Source organism: Tribolium castaneum, chromosome 3 (genome assembly GCF_031307605.1).
Source record: "Tribolium castaneum strain GA2 chromosome 3, icTriCast1.1, whole genome shotgun sequence".
Lineage (NCBI taxonomy): Eukaryota > Metazoa > Arthropoda > Insecta > Coleoptera > Tenebrionidae > Tribolium > Tribolium castaneum.
Window position 1 is genome coordinate 19728141 of NC_087396.1, and position 14497 is coordinate 19742637.

General features: G+C 32.5%; 2 protein-coding genes across 6 annotated transcripts in view; one reads left to right on the forward strand and one right to left on the reverse strand.

Annotated features, from left to right (window-relative positions):
* LOC103312836 (hemicentin-2) overlaps positions 1-10814 on the forward strand; it is a 159429-nt gene extending 148615 nt beyond the window's left edge. For all 5 annotated transcript variants that reach the window (XM_015981523.2, XM_015981525.2, XM_015981522.2 and 2 more), the window contains 2 exons: positions 7774-7987; positions 9781-10814. In XM_015981523.2, the coding sequence (XP_015837009.1) occupies positions 7774-7987; positions 9781-9884 (318 nt within the window). In that variant the 3' untranslated portion in view covers positions 9885-10814. The remainder of the gene's footprint in view (positions 1-7773; positions 7988-9780) is intronic.
* Positions 10815-10864: 50 nt separating this feature from the next.
* On the reverse strand, positions 10865-14353 carry LOC660837 (mitochondrial potassium channel ATP-binding subunit). Its single transcript, XM_967040.4, has 11 exons — positions 14189-14353; positions 13808-14135; positions 13596-13754; positions 13401-13546; positions 13125-13341; positions 12716-13078; positions 12013-12132; positions 11858-11961; positions 11234-11587; positions 11035-11182; positions 10865-10989 (listed from the first exon to the last, which is right to left on the reverse strand). Exons 1-11 carry the CDS (start codon positions 14233-14235, stop codon positions 10906-10908), a joined length of 2070 nt encoding a protein of 689 aa, XP_972133.2. The 5' UTR covers positions 14236-14353; the 3' UTR covers positions 10865-10905.
* Between the last annotated feature and the right edge of the window lie 144 nt (positions 14354-14497).

Consider the following 14497-nt stretch of genomic DNA (forward strand, 5'->3'; position numbering starts at 1 on the left):
TCAACCGCCAATTACGGCGAAACAATTAGAGTTATCGAGAAACGGAAAAATCAAGAACAACCGCAATAAAAAACTCTACAAAATGGCATAGGACTGAAGGCGATATCTCGCAAAAAAATTTTCAATTTTCAATCGCCGATTACGGCCAAACTAAAAGAGCTAGGAGAAAACTCTTTTTTTCATCGTAAAGAGCACATCAAAATCTATAAGATAGGATAAGTTTTATTCGATTCTGAGACACTTTTAAAATTGACCATTTTGCAGGGGGGGGGTGTTAACTTTTTTTTAATTTTTTTTATTTTCCCAATTACGACTAAACTATTCGAAAAAGTGGAACTGTTTTGATCCTCACCTATGCAAAATGATCCGGGGAATCGATTGGCATCGAAAAAATTGACAAATTCCCAATAGTTTTTTAGTTATGAATTTTTTAAAATTTTACCAATTTTTGCATTTATCTGCAATTTGCTCAAAAACTATTAGTCGGAGAACAATAATTTTTTTTGAAAAAAATAGACAATTCAAAGAGCTTTCCAACGATAATAAACTTCATGGGGTTATCTCTGATAGTTCCGGAGCTATTGCTCAACAAATGTTCCGGGTACCCAAAATCGACAAAAATTGCGACAAAAATTGAAAAAATCATACATCAAAAAATCGAACATATGGACTTTTTTGGGCTTTTAACAACTCTAGAGAGTTGTAAAGGCATATATAAATACGAAAAAGTATGATAGAACGAATTTAAAAAAAAAATTTTTTTCATTTTATTAAAGGTGAGTGTTATTACTCATGAAATTTTAGCAAAAAAAATCAAATTTTTAAATCTCATGAAAAGTTCGTATAATACAGAATATGAGTCGCTGAATTCAATGGAACAAACCGCATTGCTCTATGACTTTTAGTTTTTGAGTTATGAATTTTTTTGTTGGATAAAATTTTCCATTATGACAAATGGCTACTCTAAATTTAGGCAAAAAATTTTAAATTTTTAATTCTTGTGAAAAATTGATATAATATGTAAAATGAGCCGTAGAATTCAATCGAACAAACCGCAATGCTCTACGACTTTTAGTTTTTTTTTAATGATTTTTTATAGTGAAAAACTTTGATCGCCTCTGTAGCCGGAACCGTTGCCCGGAGCGGCTCCGGGTTTAATCGAAAAAATAGAGAAAATTAAGCGCTATCAGATGGTTTTTTGTTCGTTGCTCTAAGTCTTTCAGTTTCCGAGAAAAACGCAAAGAAAGGTTTCCATTTTCAGTTTTTTTCAATTTTCAACCGCCAATTACGGCGAAACAATTAGAGTTATCGAGAAACGGAAAAATCAAGGACAACCGGAATAAAAAACTCTACAAAATGGCATAGGACTGAAGGCGATATCTCGCAAAAAAAATTTCAATTTTCAATCGCCGATTACGGCCAAACTAAAAGAGCTAGGAGAAAACTCTTTTTTCCATCGTAAAGAGCACATCAAAATCTATAAGATAGGATAAGTTTTATTCGATTCTGAGACACTTTTAAAATTGACCATTTTGCAGGGGGGGGTGTTAACTTTTTTTTAATTTTTTTTATTTTCCCAATTACGACTAAACTATTCGAAAAAGTGGAACTGTTTTGATCCTCACCTATGCAAAATGATCCGGGGAATCGATTGGCATCGAAAAAATTGACAAATTCCCAATAGTTTTTTAGTTATGAATTTTTTTAAATTTTACCAATTTTTGCATTTATCTGCAATTTGCTCAAAAACTATTAGTCGGAGAACAATAATTTTTTTTGAAAAAAATAGATAATTCAAAGAGCTTTCCAACGATAATAAACTTCATGGGGTTATCTCTGATAGTTCCGGAGCTATTGCTCCGGGTACCCAAAATCGACAAAAATTGCGACAAAAATTGAAAAAATCATACATCAAAAAATCGAACATATGGACTTTTTTGGGCTTTTAACAACTCTAGAGAGTTGTAAAGGCATATATAAATACGAAAAAGTATGATAGAACGAATTTAAAAAAAAAATTTTTTTCATTTTATTAAAGGTAAGTGTTATTACTCATGAAATTTTAGCAAAAAAAATCAAATTTTTAAATCTTATGAAAAGTTCGTATAATACAGAATATGAGCCGCTGAATTCAATGGAACAAACCGCATTGCTCTATGACTTTTAGTTTTTGAGTTATGAATTTTTTTGTTGGATAAAATTTTCCATTATGACAAATGGCTACTCTAAATTTAGGCAAAAAATTATAAATTTTTAATTCTTGTGAAAAAATGATATATTATGTAAAATGAGCAGTAGAATTCAATCGAACAAACCGCAATGCTCTACGACTTTTAGTTTTTGAGTTATGAATTTTTTTGTTGGATAAAATTTTCCACTATGACAAATGGCCACCCTAAATTTAGGCAAAAAATTTTTAATTTTTAATTCTTGTGAAAAATTGATATAATATGTAAAATGAGCCGTAGAATTCAATCGAACAAACCGCAATGCTCTACGACTTTTAGTTTTTTTTTAATGAATTTTTATAGTGAAAAACTTTGATCGCCTCTGTAGCCGGAACCGTTGCCCGGAGCGGCTCCGGGTTTAATCGAAAAAATAGAGAAAATTAAGCGCTATCAGATGGTTTTTTGTTCGTTGCTCTAAGTCTTACAGTTTCCGAGAAAAACGCAAAGAAAGGTTTCCATTTTCACTTTTTTTCAATTTTCAACCGCCAATTACGGCGAAACAATTAGAGTTATCGAGAAACGGAAAAATCAAGGACAACCGGAATAAAAAACTCTACAAAATGGCATAGGACTGAAGGCGATATCTCGCAAAAAAAATTTCAATTTTCAATCGCCGATTACGGCCAAACTAAAAGAGCTAGGAGAAAACTCTTTTTTCCATCGTAAAGAGCACATCAAAATCTATAAGATAGGATAAGTTTTATTCGATTCTGAGACACTTTTAAAATTGACCATTTTGCAGGGGGGGGGGGTGTTAACTATTTTTTAATTTTTTTTATTTTCCCAATTACGACTAAACTATTCGAAAAAGTGGAACTGTTTTGATCCTCACCTATGCAAAATGATCCGGGGAATCGATTGGCATCGAAAAAATTGACAAATTCCCAATAGTTTTTTAGTTATGAATTTTTTTAAATTTTACCAATTTTTGCATTTATCTGCAATTTGCTCAAAAACTATTAGTCGGAGAACAATAATTTTTTTTGAAAAAAATAGATAATTCAAAGAGCTTTCCAACGATAATAAACTTCATGGGGTTATCTCTGATAGTTCCGGAGCTATTGCTCCGGGTACCCAAAATCGACAAAAATTGCGACAAAAATTGAAAAAATCATACATCAAAAAATCGAACATATAGACTTTTTTGGGCTTTTAACAACTCTAGAGAGTTGTAAAGGCATATATAAATACGAAAAAGTATGATAGAACGAATTTAAAAAAAAAAATTTTTTCATTTTATTAAAGGTAAGTGTTATTACTCATGAAATTTTAGCAAAAAAAATCAAATTTTTAAATCTCATGAAAAGTTCGTATAATACAGAATATGAGCCGCTGAATTCAATGGAACAAACCGCATTGCTCTATGACTTTTAGTTTTTGAGTTATGAATTTTTTTGTTGGATAAAATTTTCCATTATGACAAATGGCTACTCTAAATTTAGGCAAAAAATTATAAATTTTTAATTCTTGTGAAAAAATGATATATTATGTAAAATGAGCAGTAGAATTCAATCGAACAAACCGCAATGCTCTACGACTTTTAGTTTTTGAGTTATGAATTTTTTTGTTGGATAAAATTTTCCACTATGACAAATGGCCACCCTAAATTTAGGCAAAAAATTTTTAATTTTTAATTCTTGTGAAAAATTGATATAATATGTAAAATGAGCCGTAGAATTCAATCGAACAAACCGCAATGCTCTACGACTTTTAGTTTTTTTTTAATGAATTTTTATAGTGAAAAACTTTGATCGCCTCTGTAGCCGGAACCGTTGCCCGGAGCGGCTCCGGGTTTAATCGAAAAAATAGAGAAAATTAAGCGCTATCAGATGGTTTTTTGTTCGTTGCTCTAAGTCTTACAGTTTCCGAGAAAAACGCAAAGAAAGGTTTCCATTTTCACTTTTTTTCAATTTTCAACCGCCAATTACGGCGAAACAATTAGAGTTATCGAGAAACGGAAAAATCAAGGACAACCGGAATAAAAAACTCTACAAAATGGCATAGGACTGAAGGCGATATCTCGCAAAAAAAATTTCAATTTTCAATCGCCGATTACGGCCAAACTAAAAGAGCTAGGAGAAAACTCTTTTTTCCATCGTAAAGAGCACATCAAAATCTATAAGATAGGATAAGTTTTATTCGATTCTGAGACACTTTTAAAATTGACCATTTTGCAGGGGGGGGGGGGTGTTAACTTTTTTTTAATTTTTTTTATTTTCCCAATTACGACTAAACTATTCGAAAAAGTGGAACTGTTTTAATCCTCACCTATGCAAAATGATCCGGGGAATCGATTGGCATCGAAAAAATTGACAAATTCCCAATAGTTTTTTAGTTATGAATTTTTTTAAATTTTACCAATTTTTGCATTTATCTGCAATTTGCTCAAAAACTATTAGTCGGAGAACAATAATTTTTTTTGAAAAAAATAGATAATTCAAAGAGCTTTCCAACGATAATAAACTTCATGGGGTTATCTCTGATAGTTCCGGAGCTATTGCTCAACAAATGTTCCGGGTACCCAAAATCGACAAAAATTGCGACAAAAATTGAAAAAATCATACATCAAAAAAATCGAACATATGGACTTTTTTGGGCTTTTAACAACTCTAGAGAGTTGTAAAGGCATATATACACTATCGGACAAAAGTAAGGCAACATGTTGAAAAATATACAAATATTGGTATTTTAAATTTTAAGAGTTGGTATTTACCTTCAATTTAATTTTATAATAAACGTTTAAAGATATTCTTATTCGTGTTGAAAATGGATAGCCTATGGGTAATTATTATGACATACTACTAGCTTGAAATATAAAAAAGCCCGATATTAATGCGACAAAAGTAAGGCAACATTGTCAGAAAATATTTTCAACTCAAATTTTATTTGATTCAACATTTACATAACACTACCCAACACTAAAGTTTAAATAAATAGAACGAAAAATTCAATAATTTATGGCATAGCCGTTATTAAGTATAATTTTTTGGCACCGTCTGGGCATTGAAGAAATTAATTTTTGAATAACATTTTCATCCAGATTTGACCACACTTCCTTGATTTTATCTATCAAAGATTGCTTCTTGGGAAATTTTTGTATCTGGATTCGTCGCTCTACCTCTTCCCATAAGTTCTCAATTGGGTTGAGGTCTGGTGATTGGGCAGGCCATTGCAAAACATGAATATTATTATTTTGGAACCACTCACTGACCAATGCAGAAGTGTGTTTGGGGTCGTTATCTTGCTGAAACGAAGAGGCATCCCCATTCTGCATACGGCAGCATTACATCTTGGAGTATGTCCTTATAGATGAACCGATCCATATTACCCTTAATAAAGCTCAACGGACCCACACAATTCCACGAAAAACACCCCCACAGAAAAACGCTACCATGACCATGTTTAACAGTGGGTGTAACATACTTGGGGTTGAATCGTGTATTGATTGGCCGTCTCACACGTTTCATTCCATCCGAATTAAATAATTTGTATCGAGTTTCGTCACTAAACAGAACTTTCCTCCAATCTTGCTTTGTCCAATTCAAATGTTCTCTTGCAAATTGAAGTCTGGCGCGTCTATTTCTTTCGGAAATCAAAGGTTTTTTAGCAGGACGTCTACTAAAAAGCTTTGCTGCAACCAGTCTTCTTTGAATTGTTCGTGTACTAACTCCTACTTCCGGTATTTCCGCTATAATTTTAGATGCAGATTTCCATGGATCGTTCTCCGAAATTCTTTTAATGCGTCTGTCCATGTTTATAGTGGTTTTTCGTGGTCGTCCCGATTTTGGATTATTGTTTAAATGTCCTCTTTCGTTGTAGCGAATAATTATTTTAGACACGCTGTATCTAGGCAGTTGAAATCTTCTTGCAATATCCGCTTGTTTTGCATTGTTTAAGAAAGCATCGATCACTCTTTCTTTCAACTCTTTACCAATTGGTGTACCCGTTGGCATGGCTCTTGTTGCGCAAGACGAACTGTTAATATTGGCCTAACAAATTTTTCATTATAACAACATTTTTTGAAAAAAAGCTAAATGTTGCCTTACTTTTGTCGTCTTAAAATAATCCTTTTTTACACTACAAGTCAACAAAGCGGTTTTTTTCAACCTTAATAAATAATTACTTGACATTAATGACAGTAGCTTCCTTTGATTCTTTAAACAATACCATAGTTTGCCCGATCATAATTTATTTACATTAGATAGACATTAATTTCTATATTTTTCAAAATGTTGCCTTACTTTTGTCCGATAGTGTAAATCCGAAAAAGTATGATAGAACAAATTTTAAAAAAAATTAATATTTTCATTTTCTTGAAGGTAAGTGTAACTTATTACTCAGGAAATTTTAGCAAAAAAAAATCAAATTTTTAAATCTCATGAAAAGTTCGTATAACACAGAAAATGAGCCGCTGAATTCAATGGAATAAACCGCATTGCTCTACGACGTTTAGTTTTTGAGTTATGAATTTTTGTAATGAAAACAAATGACTTGCCGGAACCGTTGCCCAAAGTGGCTGCAGATTTTGACAAAAAAAATAGACAATTACAAGCGCTATTTGATGATTTGATTGGCTGTTTTTGTACTCTTAACAACGCGAGAGAAATCTAAAGACAGAAAACATTGTAATAGTTTTTACTTTACATTTTTACTTACGATAACTAAAAAAGAATTAATAAAATTAATAAAGGTAGTCAGAAAAATCCACACTCAGCAAAATTTCTGGTAATAAAAGGAAGGAAAATTTTTCTTCTTCAGCTAAAGTACCTAATTGAAGTTGAAATTCTCTACAAATTTTCCTACAAATTATAGGACTCTTTACACCAAGAGTTTGATTTTACATGGTTTAAAAACTAGTTATGATAAGTTTTAATTCCGAATGAATTCAAACTGTTGCAACATACGAGTAACTGAAGTCTCAAGTTCTTAAGATTCTTGTAGCTTTCTCCTTTTGTACAAATAGTGTACATAACATTGAAGCACTTATGAACAATCCTTTGAATCCAAATCAAACTTACTAACTATGTTAGATCAGTACTGCAATACATCTTAGCTATTTGTGTGCGCACTGTTCAAACCCGAATGTAATTGATTCCAACATTATCCTCGCAAAATGCATTTACTCGTACATTATTTGAATAACTAGTCCCAAGTGCACAAATACGCGCTTAAAATATTAGCCCAGATTATGGCACTGTGAAACTTTTCCGTTTCCGCCCCCATCATTTGTCATTTTGCAATCTGCAAGTAAAAATGCAGATTTTAACCTACTCCGGCCAAGCTACCGTTCAAGATCATCAAACTCCAGTTAAGAATTCCCTGAAAGAACTTCCTCAAAGTAGTTAGCGTGGTGGAGCAAGTGTAAGCGGCCCAACTTGATTTATGATCCATCCTTAATTCGGCCACAAACGCCGGATTCTCTGGCTTTTGACCCGCTAACTTAGCACGTTAATGTCCATAGTCGCATGTTAGTCCATTTATAAACATCTGCGCGTCTTAATGACCCCAATCAAAACGGAACTCTCATGAAAAACAAACGTTCCAGAGCCCCACTCCCCCGCAATACGTCTTCTGGTACCACAATGAACACATGATCAACTACGACACGGCCAGGGGCGGAATCTCGGTGGAGACGGTGCCGGGGATCCGCACACAGAGCCGCCTCACCATAAGGGACACAAACGACGCCGATTCAGGAAATTACACTTGCTCGGCTTCGAACACCGAGCCCGCTTCCATCTATGTCTTCGTGTCCGAAGGTAAACTGAACAAGTTTTTTGAGCGTTTTTGATTTAAAGTTTTTTTATTTTTTCCCAAAATTTGCTAAATTAGGTCGGAATTAATGTTATTTTGACCTGTTTCACTCGATTTAATTCGTTTAATCCGAGTGCTATTAACTGGGTAAAAATAATTGTTATACAAACATATCATTCTGAATGCACTTTAATTCGATTATTTATTTTTTATTTTACACTGCAAGGCAGCAAATTGCGATTTTTTTGCAAATTATACCAACTGATATTATTAAACCTTAAAGAAAATCTGTAAAGCTGAAAAGCTGTACCAGTTTTAAATCTTCCAGCAAAAGATTGCTCTCTTCGAAAAAACTAATTTCAAAATGCAGATGTCTTTTTTATTAAAATACCGGGTGTCTATTAAAAAAATTGATTCTTGTCGTTAAGTTAGTAGCTGATGTTAAAGCTGATGATGACATTTTTATACCGAAACGTTCTCTGTTAAAGAGTCAAAAGTATCATTTATTAAAATTAAATAGTTAAGCATCTGACAGTAATTAACTTTCAAGCCAAGTGTGTGAATTTTCCGCACTAGATGAATAATAATAATTATTAGTAATAATTATTTACAGAAAATTTTACTTTGTAGCTTTGAAAAAGTATGTATGTATCTTTATATACAGGTTATTTACCTATTAATATATGAATAATAATATTCAAAAGGACTCAACAATTCAACCTTAAAACACAAAGTTGTAAAAACATTTTTTTGTAAAAAGAAAACTGACTTGCGTACGCTAATAACAAAATTAAAATCTCATTTATTCAGAAACTCAAGTTTTTTGTTATTTTAAATTCCAGATTACTTAATTTAAAGACAGGAGGTATTTTATCATGTAATAATAAAAACTATTTTTATTAAATTTGGTGATTCGTGTTTCGCTGCCACATGGTGTATATTTAAAATAATATTATTAAAGCATTAAACTTCTAACACTCGCATTACAAAGATTTGTTCTTATGTAAAAAGAATCATTTATTTTTTTCCACAAGCTCAAATTTAAAATACCTTGTTTATCTAAAAATTATGTAATGTTTTTTAATACCAATGTCATGTTGAAAGGTTTTTTTGTTAAAATATGTTAAAAAATGTTTAAGGAATAAAATGGGAAGAGACAGATTAACAAAAGAACGAATTTCAAAAGACAACAGAAAGTACATAAATAACGAAATTTTAAAACGAATTTATAAGTATTATATTGACACATTTTCTAAACACCTAGCTAATTTCAATTTGTCTTAATTTTTTAAGTAAATTTTATTTTTGTTAAAATGTTTAGTTTTGTTATCAACTATTATCGTTTGTTAAAAAATTAAAACTGTATGAAATCTTTTATAAAAAGTAAAATTTTTGGGAAATCGCTCAAAATTATTTGAGGTACTATAAATAAACTTTACTGACAAAGTTTTAACCAAAAACCTTTACTTACAGCAACAACGATGCGTAAAGTGTATTTTGGTGGATGGTATTTTGCCTGTCTAACTCAATTTAGCTCATTTATGAGCAAAGTTTTGTAAAAAATAATTCAATGTTTATTTTTTTTTCAAGCTTCCAAGGTTTTATTACGTCTTTAAATTACCTAAGTCTAGGTTTTTTTGGAACATTTTGCCAGAACAGCAAAATGTGGATAAATATACTTTAGTTTTGCTTTTTCCAGCGCTTTACTCGTTTAAAGCATTCCGAAAAATCACGGGATCATGGCGATAACGGCGTGATTTTCGCCTTTGCAAGCAAATGAATTTGTTTAATGTTACAGGTGACAATGTGGATGCAATTTTAATGCGGAAATCGTGCGCTATGTGTGTCGCCAGCCAACTGGTGCTCCTCCTCGTCGCCTCTGTCGCGGCCGCAATGCGATAGAAGCAGAAAGAGTGAAAATCGGACGCTTCAGTGAAAAGTGCATAAGTGATAAACAGTCGACCACTAAAGACCACGTTTTGAAGATTTCTCCTTAGATTTAACATTAATGATAATTGACGTAAATGTAAAACTGTAAAAAGGTATCAGTATTTGAAAAATGTTATAGTAAGAGATATCGAAACCTTGACTAGTGTCGCAGAATATTCGGACGATTTTGGAATATTTGTGATGTGATCCTATCGTCTGCTGGTGACGCAAATAAATTCATTCAATATTTTCAATTTAAATTTAGTGTCTATGAAATTTTCATATTCCGTAATGTGTACAAACACAGGCAATTAATCTCTTGCACTTACTCAATTTGTACATACTCAGTTATTTCGTTGTTAAATATTGTAATATATAAAATTATTTACTGTCGTTGTTACTTGAGCCAAAACCTCCGAATTACCAAATTCCATTTCTATAAATCTTTTGCAATAGCAAAACTGCCAAATCATTTCGATTTACATGAGCTTGTAACTAGCGCTTCGTCGGTGGTAAAAGCGAGAAACGCACCCATTTCTCACTTTTACCGGAACTTACTTTCGAACCCTTTTGTTCATTTATACTCAACGTTGTAAATATTTATCTCATCATAACTGTAAGATAATATAAAATATTAGCTCATAGTTAATTTGTTATTTTATTTCTTGGATGAATGTCTAATTCCAATTAAAATCAAAACATGATAAACCGTTATGTAAAACCCATCCACCTACATGTTAGAGCATTTCGCGTTACTCACTTCAGTTTTGTATCGCAATCACCTGTTACTGTCATGATATTATAGCAAACATGTCATGTAATATTAAGTAAATTTACCACATGTATTCGTTATAGTACGTTATTCTTTTATTTACTGAACACAAATAAATCAATTGAACACAATATACGGAAAATGCATATTCATTATTCAACGGGACTCCAAAAAAAGGCAGTTTTCCAACACAAACAATTTATTTCATACAAAAAATACAAATTAACCGGCGGGAACCTCCTGCTGTTGGTACGTCAGAGACCAGTAATAGCCCCGCTTGCGTGTCAACTCCTCATGGGTCCCCATCTAAACAACATTTGTTGCACCTGACTTGCCAAATCCAGGACTTACCTCAACTATAACCCCCTTATTCAAAACAACAATTATGTCAGCGTTCTGAACCGTGGACAGTCGGTGGGCGATCACCACAACGGTCCTCCCCTTTTTAGCATTTTCTAATGCGTTTTGTACGACTTTCTCCGATTCTGTGTCTAAAGCACTAAAAAATTGTGTGTATCTAACAAAACTTAGCGAATTTCTAATAAAATACCTTGTTGCTTCATCTAATAGTAATACTGTCGGGTTTTTAAGTAACGCTCTAGCAATGGCAATTCTTTGTTTTTGGCCACCGGATAATGTCACCCCTCTCTCACCCACCATAGTGTCATACCCTTGCGGAAAACTGGAGATAAAGTCATGGGCGTTTGCTAATTTTGCCGCTTCTTTGACTTCCTCATCTGAGGCACTAGGGAGCCCATATCTGATATTTTCGACAATGGAAGTACCAAACAAAATTGGCTCTTGGCTTATTAGCCCCAGAACACGCTGTCTCAACCATGATGGGTCGAGGGTTTTAATGTCATGACCGTCTAAAGTGACCGAACCGCAATTTACGTCGTAAAATCTACAATTTTTTCTTGTGAAGAAAAGTCTAACGAAGTTTATCCGCAATCACGTAACACTTCTTAATATACAAAAAAATAATAAAAAAATGGATATCTAAACGTCTCAGACAACTCAGTCTCTCAATTTATTTGTTGGGAATTTTAATCCAATTTAAGCGTTGTTCTAAATGTATGAAAAAAATCATCTACGATTTTTTTGGAATTTTTGTTTAATTAAAGAGATGTTTTTAAAACTGCGGATAAAATAACTCAAATCACTTGGTATTTACCGTTCTATCAGCGCAACAACCGTAGATTTGCCGTTACCTGAAGCTCCAACTATTGCCAAAGTTTTACCAGAAGGTATTTTTAAATCAAAATTCTTTAAAACATACTACAAAATCGAAACATTTCATTACATCCACAAACAAGTTTTTATAACAACCTGTTGTCGTCGCGTTGGATAAGCAAATGTTACGTTTTTGAACTCAATATCACCCTTCAGATTATCTTCTGGAATTATTTTCCCTCCTCTTAAAGGCATAGTTGGTCGTAAATTCATATACTACGAATGCAATTTTTTAAAATGTTCTTAGTTTATTAACGGAGGACTAAAATGTTAGGAGGTGACACGATACAAATCAAATGTTCTTTTATTAGTTCAGTTAACGTCAAGTCCGTTTACATTAATTACTTAAGCGCAAGAAATAAAGTTATCCCAAAAATGTAGCTGAAGTAAAATTGTCTTGCCCTAATTTTTAATCAAAAATGACACACATTTTTTGTTAAATCACAACACATAAAGGCATAAATATTGTTGCTAAAGGCATCACAAATAATTTTTTCATGCAATTTAAAAAAAATGGGGCCCTAATATGAGATAATAAATTTTTTTATTCAAACGAATAAGCCATGAACAAATTTCAAATTTTTATAAGTCAGTAATAATTTCTCCTCATGAATTTTTGAAATGAAACAAAAAGAATTTAAATTTATTTAAAACAATTTGAAGCCCACATAGTCCTCATCCTTGTTACTCGGATGCTCTAAATTACAAAATTTGGTAAAAATACAAAAAATGAATAATTTTAAATCACGTTTCGCCTCCTAGTTTCAGTCCTCTGTAGCTTGTTATTACAAAGACAAACCTCAAAAACACGCGATCCTGCCGCAACCCCCCTGACCACGGACCCAAAAAGCAGGGACAGTTGCCCCAATGACCTCTGAATAGTTTGGGAGGCCATCAAATACGCCATCAATTCTCCCGGAGACAACTTATCAGTTGAGAGCAAATAACCACCCATGTAAAGTGTAATTAAAACCATCCCATTTAAAAATAAATTTGTACCCGCTTGGAACCACCCAATACCAAAACCCAAATTTTCATTTAAAACCATTGCTAATTCAGCCTCAGCATCAAATAATTCCCTCTCTTGATCTTCCATCCCAAACGCTCGGACTGTTCTTATGTTGCTTACAGCTTCATCCGCGACAGCGGTTGTTTTTTCAATCTGAATTTTTTTTCAAAGAAAAAAACCAATAAACAATTACCACTACCTGTGCCTGTGCTTTCCTTGAAGTGTTCCTTAACAAGCCCCCAAAAAGCGTCCCAACAGCAATAACTGTGGGGACACAAAGTAACGTAATAAAAGTCATGTGAGGTGAAATCATAATTAGGGACACTGAGCATCCCACAATTTGGGCAATTGCCCTTAAACCGCCCGATACCGTCTGTTTAAAACTGCTTTTAAAGTCTTGGATATCGGAAGTCAGTCTGAAAAATTATTTTCTAAAAAGTTTTTATATTTTCAAGTTACGGGTCCGCTTGGATACCTGTTGATCACCTCACCGGTTCTTTGTTGGTCAAAGAACGCAATATCTTGGCGCATTATTGCAGCAAATAAATCGGTTTTCATTTGAAATGAAATTCTTTCACCCAAATTAGATAACATGTAAATGTAAAAAAACGTACAAAGTGACTATAAAATAATTCATTAAAAATTTAAATAAAAAAAATCAAATACTAACTTGGCCAACATACATTGCAATAAGTTTAATCGCAGGCACTTTCATTTCATTTATAAATGATTCACTATTCTTGTTGTCTGTATACTGAGCTATAACATTAATAACCCCTCCCATTACTTGCGGTATTTGTATATTTAAGATCGCAACAGCTAAAGCTCCCTATAATATATATTAACTTAATCAGGAACTATAAAATATGAGGAAAAACTAACAGCAATTGCCGCAATAAGATACCAAATATGGGGTTTTAAATACTGCCAAAATTTATCCCAATCAAATTTTTGCTGTTTGCCAGAGGATGTCCTGTATGTTGTCATTCTATTGGTTTTAGCTGTACATAAAGCCCTGTTGTTTACCAAAGCAATTTGCAAAATACCACCACTTGATAACCCCAATGCTATCTTTGTACATGTTGAAAAATTAAAATTAGGTTTTTTATCTGTTTTTTTAACAAATTCTTTCGCAGCATCATTAAATAATGTCTTACTACTTTGGTAGTTCCGGTAATGAAAGGCACAGTTCTTGCTCAATACATAATTTCTGCAAAAAACGAAATTATATAATTATAACCTAAAAAAAATCCAATATCTAACCTTAAGCTGGAAGACAGCTTAGAGGCGCTCTGCATTAATTTCCACATTCTGCAATACTGCTTCACATCCTATTTATCAAAAATTGATTTACAATGACTAATTTATCACAAAAATAAACCTATTGAAAGTAGATATTTTGTCATTTGACAATAGCAATAGAGCTACTATAGCGATGAATTGGGTCTACGGTACAAATAAATTAATTTTTAATTTCAAAGTTCTGAATTTGCCCTTTTATGATAATAAAATAATTAATATGATAATGACAATGAATAAGTTTAACACAATATTTGTGCTTTGAGTAGTTTA